The 12,564-nt window shown below is 30.3% G+C and overlaps 1 protein-coding gene across 2 annotated transcripts; it reads right to left on the reverse strand.

The window, feature by feature from the left end:
• Positions 1-7,255: 7,255 nt before the first annotated feature.
• LOC142320905 (U6 snRNA-associated Sm-like protein LSm6) lies at positions 7,256-10,738 on the reverse strand. 2 transcript variants are annotated; one of them, XM_075358885.1, is made up of 3 exons: positions 10,646-10,738; positions 9,533-9,634; positions 7,256-7,570 (listed from the first exon to the last, which is right to left on the reverse strand). In XM_075358885.1, exons 2-3 carry the CDS (start codon positions 9,621-9,623, stop codon positions 7,419-7,421), a joined length of 243 nt encoding a protein of 80 aa, XP_075215000.1. In that variant the 5' UTR covers positions 9,624-9,634; positions 10,646-10,738; the 3' UTR covers positions 7,256-7,418. The 2 variants fall into 2 exon arrangements, with proteins under 2 accessions (XP_075215000.1, XP_075215001.1); XM_075358886.1 differs by lacking the exon at positions 10,646-10,738 and adding an exon at positions 10,363-10,385.
• Between the last annotated feature and the right edge of the window lie 1,826 nt (positions 10,739-12,564).

Here is a 12,564-nt window from a genome sequence, read left to right on the forward strand (position 1 = left end):
CCAGAGTCTATTCCAGTTGTAAATCTTTTATTTTCATGCCCTGTGTACAAGTACCACACTTCACAAAACATTGCACCCTTCTTAATGTGAAGATATTTACATAATACTAAAATCTTGGCTAAAGTGTATATAAATATTAATCAACAGATTAATGTTTATGAAAACATTTATTTAGAGAAAATGAAAGCCATTCAAAATTCTGTTGTTAACATCAGGAAATCCTAGGATTTCCTCTCTGCATTAAGGGAAAACTGCCACTAAGCCTCTTTTTAAGGACAATGTGCTGCAACAAATATAAACCACCAGTAAATAAGCCAACATGTCCTCACACAAAAGCTTGCATGCCTTTGAGAAGCAAATATTCATAATACAGTAATACCAGTATGGTGAAGCTAGATAAATAAATAACTCTTTGAAATGGGGTCAGCAGTCCTTTCAGGATCAGTTGCGGGGACAAACTAGTTGATGGGTGATATGGCCTGAACAAATAACTTTAATTTGAACATATTTTAGGCTTTAATTATTGTGCAGTTGAAAATTGTAACTTCATTTAATTTCTGGGAAAACTTTTTCCTTTTCTTTTTAAAAATAAATATGATAGCATCTACTTGGATAAAATATTCTAGAGTTAAAATATTTTCTAAATTGGAATTCTACATGAGGACTGTTCAAAAGATCATTATAAATATAGAAATAAGAAACTCTTCAAATCAAACCATGGAATGATAGGAGCCAAACCTGGCCAAAAACATGCTGGAAGGGTGAAAGAGAAGGTAATTAGTAAAAACTAATTATGCATTTGTTTCTGTCTACATATTAATTTACATTAAGCATCATTGAACTACAGTGTTTTTAAGCAAACGTTTTATTACTTATTATCTAATACTTGATATTTTATTATTTATTTGGTTAAACAGAATATGGTTTTTAAGCACAGTGTGCTTAAAAACTGTGTGCCATATTCTTGAATGTGGTAAAGTGAAGAATTAAATTATCCTGCTTCCAGCTATTCTATTGATTCATTTTTTTCCCGGTTCTTCTATTTTACATAAAACCGTGGTGAAGAGGCCCAGAAAAGAATTTTCTGGAGCAGCACGCCCACTAATTTTAGCTTTGAGCCACCACTGATGCATGCTCTTTTTGAAACTGAAATGTTCATCATGTTCAAATTTATCCTTTTATTTTCAACTTGAAGTACTTTTGTACCCATTTTTTTGTTGTTGGTCTGTATACCATTACTCTTGCTTTCATTTTTTTGTGGTCAAAATTGGAATCTGCTCCTATATACGTTTTAAAGTCTATAAGTTAATTTTGACATCTTTGCTAATCATTATTTAACCTATTTTACTTTTCTAAATCTTCTGGTGTTACCTGTGTTTATCTGTTTTTATATCTTTTGAAAAGGTTATTTTTAACACTAGTGTATTCTTAATAATAAATTCTGAAAGATTAGTTTGACTAATTTTTCTGACCTGGCCGGCATCTTTTACTATTTTTCCTTCGTGTCCTCCTACTGTAACATTCCCGTCTCCATTTACTTATTGTATTAAATAATTCATTTCTTCATAAATATTTCATCTTCTATTGAAGAGATTATAATATAAATATGCATTATTGTTACATGCCTTGGCTTTTAATCTATAGTAGTAACTAAAAAAATCTTTTATTGTGCTGTTTGTTATTATTCCTGCTCTTGCATTTTCATTTCATCCTGATTTTTTTATTAATTGTCCTATATTCCTTGATCAAAAGCCTTACTGATAATTACTACTATAATGTTTAACTTTAGCTTAACTTTAAAAAGGTATACTGGACAATTGGGAAAGTTATTAACCCACAGAAACAAGAACACACAGATGCTGTCCATAAAATCAACTTTTGCAAATCATAAACTAACAGAACATATATATGAGTGATAACTTGCAAATTTTTTCACATGACACGTTCATATATCTAAGCACTTTACAAAAAAAAAACAAAAAACAGAGATTTAAAAACACACTAATTTAACAAAAAAAAATCATTAAACAGACAAAGAAAATGTAAATCAAATATATTATTTGACTGAACAAAATTCTACTGAAAACATTATAGCTTGAGCTTGATCCAAATAAAAAAAAAAATAATTATTAAAAAACAAAAACCACACTACTAACTGTACACTTCTACCTAGAATAATTATGGAAAACAAACAAAAAATAGTTAAACAAGTTTCTTTTCTTACAGGCATTTTTTCAGGATATATCCTGATCCATGGAGTGGAAGTCTTGTGATGATTCTGGTCGCCACCCCACAGTAAGTTAGTCAGTGATGTGGAATTTAACATTACTTTAACATTTTATGTTGTAATTCGGGTGCCTGTTAGTCTTAAGAAAGTGTAGGCCATTAAAGTCACCATCTCATATATCCTACACAGGCACCCGACTACAGCATAAAATGTAAAAGTAATATTAAATTTCACTCTGCTGACTAAATTATTGTATCCTGAAAAATCCCCGTAAGAAAGGAAAGAAAAAACCTGTTTAACTCTCTTATGTTCTTTTTCATAATTATTCTAGGTAGATATGTACAGTTCTGAGTCACAGTATGAGTGTTCAGGTGGCTGATTCACAAGCATCTCAAAACCGAACATGAGAACAAAATAGTGGTTATATGAAAGATCAAGGGTTTTAATAGAACTGAAAGACATAATATTATAAATTGATAGACATTTGATTACATGAGTACCATATGACACGGTGACTAATATGAGTAATGATTTTTATGTTGTATATAATACGGCTGCATTGTGAATCAGCACTGATACAAGGGATGCGACTCAGCAGAAACATGACAGAAACACAAATTCTACGTTTGTTTATTCTTCACGCTACAAGCTAACCAAATGCACTACAGTAGTCGGGTTTTTTTTTTATTTTTGAATAATTATTTTATTCCATGCTTTTTTATTTTAGAGACATTGCGCTACTCAAGTAGAAATATGAATATTAATGAACGATAATGTACATTCATGTATGTGCTAGCCAGATGCAGTCCTGCTTCCTTTTGCTGAGTGATATCACATAGGTTCTAATACTCATCATACCTATCATACTCCATCATTAACAGTGATGCAATGTAAAGCATACTGCCAAGATACGGTACACAAGAGAGCGCTAGTCATGATGCATTCCTGCTTTTTTTTTTGCTGAGTACATTTTTTGCTAATGTCTAGGAAAAAATGAATTTTTCAAAAAAATCACAAGAGGCAAAAAGTGTTTCTTTTTTACCATTTTATAGAAAACTATCGTTAAAATTTGAAATAACCCACTCATGTACATGCTAACCACGATGCATTCTGCTTCCATTTGCTGAGCATATTTTTCGCTTTCATCTTGGATCTTGGGAATGATGAATTTTTTTAAAAAATCACAAAAGGCAAAAGATTTTAACATTTTATGAAATACAACATTAAAACTTGAAAACAGCATAATTTTTTAATTATTTCCCCCCACTGAAGCACCCGCCAGCTTTTGGTTAAGACAATTTAATGTAGCGTATTTTACTTTCACACAAACAATATACCTGATACTAACAAAAGGTTGGTTGTTGAATCTGTGAAACTGCAGAAGGGAAACAGATAACAGTTACAATACATTACCCCTCTTCCTGTGTACATAGTCAGGTAAAAATACAATTTTTTTAAATACAAAATTTATGAAACTGACATGCTTTCAATATGATTATTGCTAAAGATAAATATGTATCTGACTCTGAGTAAGTCAATAAAATATATCTTATTACAACCTGAAAATTCTGCAACATTTTGGGAAGTAATATCCTGTAAATTAAAGGATATCAGTACAGCAAAATTCCAATGACCAAAGTGGTATTTAATATAGACTAGCATCAGGAGATTAATTGGTTGCAATTTAACAACATTTACAGGAAGTTAATAACTTAAATAGTTATAGTATAGTAATGGGAAGAATCATGATGGAGTCATTGCTTCGATTCGATTCTTTATTTATACTCAACGAAAGAATCAAGAATCAGTTTGCAGGAGAAACCGATTCTGTTTACAATTCTCAACAATGAATTGGATAGGCGATAGGAAAACAAATCTTTCTTAGTTACGATTATATTCGATTCATAGGAATCTTTCTTAAGGAGTCGAATAAGAGTTGAAAAGAGAAGAATCGAAGACATTTAGCAGATATGCATCAGATGAGTCGAACAGGAGTATGAAGAGAGATGAACCGCTAAACATGAATGAGGAAGAGAAAGAAAGCATGCGGATTAGTTTACAGTACTGGTAGTGGGGGAAGGAAAAGAATCATTGAATCAGACGAACAATTCTATTTTACGAATCCTTTCTAAGAATTGAATCGAAAGAATAGATTCCTGAAAAAGAATCATTTAACCCACCACTATTATAGTGGCTATAGAAGTTAATGAGTTACATTAGTCCATGCCTTTTAACCATAAAAATGTGCAAAAAAGGTTATTATACCTTTCTAGACACTTTTTATGTCAATAAGTAAGGTTTTTCCTAGGAACACTGTTGCTAACAAAACAGACAAAAATTGATTTGGCATTCTTTATAAAGGAGATGGCAATTAAGGGTAAATTGACAATTGCTGATCAGTAATTTAGGTTTAGTGTATTCCATTAGAAAAAATTGTTAACAAAATTATAAGAAATACTACTCCAGCTAATTTTTTTCAATTTTCTGATAATTTCTTTTCATTTATCAGACTGAAATGGGTTCAAGAAATTCAGTTTGGATAAGATGTGTAAAATATTATTTATGGCAAGGACTAATAAAATGAAATTTGTTACATAATAGGAAGCCAAACTTGTCTAGATAGACTTCAACTTTTTTAAAAGAATTTCTATGACTAGCTAGATTTAAATTCTGAACTGCAGTACAATAGCCAATATGATAATTATATAGGCAATGGTCAAGTAAGCTACATACAGATGAAGTGCATCATTTGTATAAAGAAACTTTTAAATTTTCTTTAACATAAATATTTCTTAGCAATACTGAAAGTTTATATATATATATTTTTGAGGTTAGCTAACAAAAAAAACAAACATATTTTTTAAAGCCGTCATCACCTTTCAATGAAGCATGAAGCTTTACTTTACAAATACACTAAATTAAGACATCCTTAAAAGTTTATAATAGTTAGTTTAAAACCTCTATTATTAAAGCAGATTTTTCATAAACTGTAATAAAGTGAAAATAGTAACCCAATTTAAATAATTTGGAGAAATAACAAACAACCTAAACAAAAAACCTTGATCCAAACAAGATCAAACTAGCTAAAGGACAAAAACTAACCTGATATACCTACAGTAAAAGATGTCTTATTATTATGTATCAATAAATGCAAAAATAAGACACAACACAGATAAAATACCAGAAGCCACATATACAGCAGAAACACTCTTCCACCTGAATTAACTATCAAAGATCAACAGACTTCAGAAAATTGGAAGAACCTAATCAACATAAAGTAACAGAAAGACAGGCAATGATGGAGCGTGCCCAACAAAGTCATGTATAAAGAGTTAGAAACCCTCACCGTATGTGTAATAGGAGACTAGAATCCTTTGGACATACCATAAGGATGCAAGATTTGAGACTTGTGAAACAGCTGGCATAATACAAACTCAACTTGAAAAACCAAACAGGATGCAGATGGATCAGAGAAACAAGAGAAGATCTGAAGAAAACTGGCCTTACACCAGAAGACACCACAGACAAGATAAAACTAAATTAAAGACTAAAATTAATCAAGGACAAAGACTATTGCTTCACACTCACAACATGAACAATTTCAACAACAGAGGCGTATTGAGATTGGAACATATGAAAAAGTACTAGCAGGACCGCAAGGCCCGAATGGTCCCTTAGAAGAAACTCGGGTAATAGACTAACTAAGGTGAACCTATCCGGTCGTGAAAGGTGAAAAAGGTAGATTTTTAATTTCTTGAAATCCATTTACGTTAAATATAGTTTTGTAGAACAATGTAACTAGTTGTAAGCTAAAATGATGAAACACAAGGTGTGAATAAAAAAAGAATTTTTTAATTTTGCAACCTGTCTTTTGGTTGATTTAATCTTTTTTTTATGACAACAGCACTATCTATAACATATATATATATTTTTTTTTTTCAGCCATATTAGACACTAAGTTCAAATTTGGCAGCCGAGTAATTGGATATATTTTATTTTGAGTGGCAATTTATTTTGTTTGATACTTGTGGAACAAAGGATTTACATTAAAAACGGAATAACTTGACATAGTAAAGATGTTAGGCAAGCTATCAACACTGTTACCGAGTGGTAGATATGGTTTCAAGATGATATAGAGAACAAAACGGTATCACAACAACAGATGAAAATAATGACTATTATGATCAATAATCAATGAATCATTATTAAGAGAAGTTGCTGAAGAGGGACCTCTTATGGCTGATGTGCAGAATTTGTTTTAAAACTGATGTATTTTCAACAAAAGCAGTAGTGCAGAACAACTGTTAGCTGATATCGCTGAGTCAGAATTATTCAAACGCATCATATCAGGTGACAAAATGCAGGTGTTATGATATTGAAATGAAAATCCAATCATCCCAAGGGAAGCTTCTGAAGAACCAAAACTGAAAAAAGCATGTCAATTTCAACTAAATGATAAGGTTCTACTTGGTGTTTTTCCATACCATGTCATCGTCCATTTTGTAGTCAAGAAATAGTATTACTTATAGTTTTATGCTGTTTACCTAAGCAATCTGAACAAAACGACCACAAGAGTAGGCAAAAATTCTTGGATTTTATGTACAATAACACTCTAGATCACACTTCACTATTAATTTGTGATTATTAGCCAAACATAACACCATAATTATGCAGCAGTCTCTATATTCTCCAAACATGGCCCCCTACAACCTTTTCCTCTTCCAACTGATTAAAAGAACAGCAGTTTGCTTGCAACTATAGATAAAATAAAGAAAAATCTTACAGAGAATTTAAGGATATACCAAAAAATGCTCAGAGAATTGCAAGAAATACTGACCTAAGCGTCTTGCATCTCTGAGGGGCTATTTTGAAGGGATAATATCAATATAGAACAATAAGTAAATTCTTTTTGAAGTAATTAAAATTCTAATTTTTTATTGTAACTAATATAACCTTTTACTGAAATAAAATGTTCTTAAAATTATGTAGGAAAAATTGTTGCTAAAAGGTTTATAATAAAAAATAGAATTAAAAGGAATATTACAATTGTTTATTATGAATTCAAATTTGACAGATACTTATAACAGAACACTGCCTAATTAAACACAACAGTAATTCTATTTTCACACACATAAAATAAAAAGTACAAACACCATCATTTTATGGAGAAAAAAAAACCTATTGTTAAAACTCAACCACCTCTACGCTTTTGTGTACTAATGTATAATACATTATTTCCTCTAATAAATGCATCACCATATTTGTTTTTTAACTGTCCATTAAAGTATTCTTCAGTCTGTTCTAAAGCAATGTTCATATAACCATCAAGGCATGCTAAAACACCTGCAAATAATGAAAAATAAATACCATTTAAAAAAAAGTTATTCCACAGTTTGTTACTACTCATTATGGTTTAGAAAGCATAAACACATAATATACAGCTGTTTTTCCCAAAGTGGCTTTAGTAGTGCTAGCTGTGTTAAGGGTTTAGTGTAGCATGGCTCATAGGGAACAAGAAGGCTGTCCAGCAATTTTTTCCACCGTGAACATCAACTGAGCTTTTGTTGAGTAATATTTACTTTTCATATTGAATCATTTTTTTGATTAAAAATCTCATAATCAAATATGTACAACCAGCCTTGTCAACAGCTCATTTAGATGCAAATATATTCATGATAGATATGAATACATTCAGTACAAACATTTGTCCAATTCAGGTTTAGCCAGTTGCACAATAGATTCCAGAACATTAAATAAGAATAAGTTTAACGAGAATTCTTTCTTAGTTTATTTAATTACTTTGTAAATCAAATAATAGATAAACAATTTTTTTTTAATATGGGTATAATAAATAGCTTTCACAATAAAATAAAATGCCTTTGAATAAATATAGTAATTGTATACTATGAAATGGGCATATAATCTAGAAAAGAGAGAATGAAAATGTTGGTTGGTATTTACCAACAAAATAAAAAACAAATTACATTTAAATTAACAAGGTAGATACTCATATATACTGGATGATTCAAAAATTTAAAGGCATATAAAAATTTATTAAGACAGCTTACAGATTCGGTTGAGGTCTTATTTCAGAGCAAAACACATCAAATTTTGACTCGTGTAGTTCATTATTACTGAATTTGGCCACCAGTGTTGTTGAAAAAGGATACATTTACTGGTGCACAACGTACTTGCCATGTGTTTTTGCTTCACGATTTCCAGTCAGCAACTGCAATTCAACATAACTTTTGTAGAATATGGTTGGGAGCATCCTAGTAGCCATACCATTTACTCTTAGCACTAAACCTTCATTGAGACAGGTTGTTCTTCCAGACAGAACGGCCCATTTATTTTCCTGGAGGCAACCATAAATGGCATTGTGTATCTGGACATTCAAAATTTTCTAATTCCTCAGACTATGATGACCAAGATGGACGCAAATAATATCAGCAAGATGGGGCACTACCTCACTAATGCCTAGAAGTCCCAGATTTTCTTGATACTCTATTCCCAAGTCGGTGGATAGGTCGTGAAGATCCAGTTGCATGGCCAACTTGCTCCCCAGATTTGACTCTGCTAGATTTTTTCTTGCAGGGTTTCATTAAAGGTATGTACCACCTTTGCCTGCTGATCTTGTTGAGCTAAGACTTTGAATTAACACAGGTGCAGAGGTAATGCCCGACTTGCTGGCTACAGTCTGGAATGAAATTAACTTCAGGTGGGATGTATGTAATATTACAAATGGAACCCATACTGAACCAAAGTGAATATTGAGTGACAAACTTTAAATGTTTCTCTATGAAATGAGACTTCAACAGAATCTGTAAGTTATCTTGATAAATTTTTATATGCTTTTTAAGAGTTGTGAAGTTCTTTTTGAATCACCTGATATGAATGAAAATTAACCAGATCTTATTAAACTTGAACGTTATGAAACAGTAACCAAGCACAACACATAAATTAACTGCTAACTCAACATGGCACCAAAATACATGCTTACAATTTGAAAAAAAAAAAACAATAGTACTAGTGTGGTTTTGAAGCAAGTGAAAAAAATTTCAAGACCATGGTTACAAGATTTTACAAATTACAGTTACCAAAGAGATTAAAAAGTATGGTTACAAGCATATTCGAATTACGGATACGAGAGTATACAGAACATTAACTAAGCTTAAACTTGTTGGTCATAAAAAATTAATTATTTAGAAAAAAGTTTAAGTTATGTAGGTATACATCATAAAGTACTTAGAATCAAGTATCTACCAAGAGAAACATTTCTATTTTAATTTATTTAATGCAGTTTACCTCGGTAATCAACACCACTATTAAGTTTGACAACAACTGGTCTTCCATGTATTTGTTGAATAAACTGTGTCAATGCCTCTTTTCGACTCATAATTAATTCGCCTATAAAATAAGATTTAAAAAATATATTAATATGAACAAAACTTAATAAAATAAAACTAAGTACTTATTTATTATTCCACTGCCTCTATTTTTTTTTTTATGCAACTTCTTTGTCAAAAAAAACAACATATTAAATGAATTATTACAGAGAAATAAACAAAAAATGTTGTTAGCAAGCGTTGGTTAAGTTTGTTTGGATTATGTTGATTTCGTGTCCTGACGTATCGTACGTATATTAACAAACCTACGCTTGCTAACCTGGTCTAATTACTTAACGACTATTTAATGTTAAGTAGACAAGGGTAGCTAGTTAAGGTTATGTTGATATATACGCTGAATTCATGTAGCGTAAAAATACTGGACACTACGAAAATCTTTAATTCTATTCTCAATCGCATTTGCAAGAGTTTTTCCCCCCAGGAAGTGTGATGTATTGTGTTAATGAATTTATAAAACCTTGTATTTAAGGTGTTTGTGTTTTTCATTTAACAATAATATTCTTTTTCCGCTTTAAATAAACATTATTCTTTTTCTCATAAAATCTGCAGACGTTGCATAAAAAAAGTGGCGTGCAATAACAAACAGTACCTAAAATTAAGTTGAATGCATCCAAATATATCTGAATAATTCTTGTACATCCAAATTTTATCTGATAATCTCAAAAAGGAATCAGAAATACTAGTCCGTTAGTAGCAATTCAAGTAAATGAAAAATATATCAGGTCTCACATTTTTAATGTATCGTTAATTACTACCACTGAGCAATAAATGTTATAACTTGTTTTATTTACATATTTCACTAAATGCAATAAGCTAAAGCTACTTAACATAAACGAGTCATAACCTAATCACTTTTAAGTAGGTTCCAAAGCGGTAGGTTATCTTTTTAATTATAAATAATTTTAGTTAAACTAAAATTATATTATTTAATCTAAAATGTTTTGATTAATAATAAAAAATACCAATCTGGTAATAATAAGTAAAACAGGCCATGGAATTAAAAATACTTTACCAAAAAAAATTAAAAAACCAACACTTCCTCAACGATCGCTAAATGCCGTTACTGCTAACCGCGCTAACCCGCAACAGTAAACGATCGAGATTTTTCTGAATAAAATAATCGATGTTTTACATATCTATTATGGTGATCCACACCCAGCTGTTTGATTTTGTTTTGTACTTAGTATTTAAAGTAATCAGTAATTTTCTTATTTTTCTGATTACTTTTTACATAGAAGGGACATTTAATTTCCCGAAGTAAAGTAGACAAATGCTATTTCCCGTAAAACCTAAGCATTTTAAATCGGTGTAATTTTTTAAGATTTATAATTCGCTTCTATGAGGTAGTAGGATAATGTATGTATTATGAAATGCTTTTAGATATTTATTGTATTTTTGAAGCTACGTCATGTTTGTCTAATGTAGATCATTGAGAAGTTGGAGCGGAATGAATATGCTAGGGATGTTTTACTTGTATGGAGGTCTGTTTTGTTATCATCTCTCGCCATTGAAATGGCAACCATTATCAACAATAACAAGCATATTAGGTAAGCTGAAACACGAAGATTATTCTGCTCAATGAAGACGAGATGAATTATTTAAACTGTTGCATCAGAATGACAAGCGTACAAAAATACAAGTAATTTTCAGCCCTAAAAATGATGCTTTTACTCTTGTTCACAGTGCCTGAATGTACAATAAACAACGTTATTTCATAGAGGAAACAAATCTGATTAGTGTTTTATATCCTAATGTACTTCACAGTCGAGAAAAACTACGATAGATTACGTTGACGTAAAGTAACCCTTTGTATTAGAAACAATCCATAAAGAAAACAAACGGTGTCTGCATTTTATACTGTGCGTGTACATACAACGCAAATAAATCGAATTCATATGTTTCATTTAAATTGTGAAAGCGAGTAGTACTCATATTTGGAATTGGACCCTTAATCGATTTGTTCGATTATTGTGTACAGTCGATTATTCTCATTATTAGTTCGAAAATTTGGCGTAGTAAAGCTGTTTTATTATTCTCGCTTGAGCTTGACGCATTAATGTAAAACCAAATTATCTGCTTACGTTTTATGATTGTACCTAGTTTTTTAAAAATAATTTATAAGTTAACAAAATTTCTTCCCTTTAAGGTACATAATATATATAAAACATAACAATTGTACTGGTGTACATTACGTTTTGTAGATTACTTCATTTCATTTTTTAATTTATGAAAAACATTTAATAGCTAAACGTTTTTTTAAATTAAGGTGAATGCCTATTTGTTTTATCTTTTATGTTGAAACTTATTAAATGTAAAAGCATAAAGGTTTGTGTTGTTTTTATCTTTTGCCAATGTTAATTATAACAAATATGAAGATGTGTATTGTAATATTATTTTGTTATATAAATTATATTAGGATTTTTTTTTGGGTGGATCTTTTGTTTAAGAAAAGTATTAAATAGAACACATTTTCGTGTTCTTTGTAAAAATTGCGACTGTTTTCTTAAATTATAAAATGTAATATATTACATTACTTGAGTATATTATTGAATCATTGAGATTGACTCTAGGTTTGATATTTTAATAATTTTTGTGTTATAAATTTACATGTTATTAGGATGTCAGAATCAATTGTAAATAATGATAATCAGGTTATGGAGGATGAAAATGATGAAGGCTTGTCTATGTTAACAAATGATGTTGAACATATATCTAGATCTCGTGCATCTGATGATTGTGATGAGGTAAAACACTAATGTACTTTCTATTAAAAAAATTTCATTTTTCAGTTTCTTTAGATATTACCGTTATATTATAGACATATATATTTAGTTAGATGATATTTCTGGTGGTTTTATTTATTTAATATTGATTAAAAATGTGTAGACCTTTTATACTAATTTAAGTTGTTTTGAAATTCTATTATGCTTG

The sequence above is a fragment of the Lycorma delicatula genome, chromosome 3 (assembly GCF_047948215.1).
Source record: "Lycorma delicatula isolate Av1 chromosome 3, ASM4794821v1, whole genome shotgun sequence".
NCBI classification, from domain to species: Eukaryota; Metazoa; Arthropoda; class Insecta; order Hemiptera; family Fulgoridae; genus Lycorma; species Lycorma delicatula.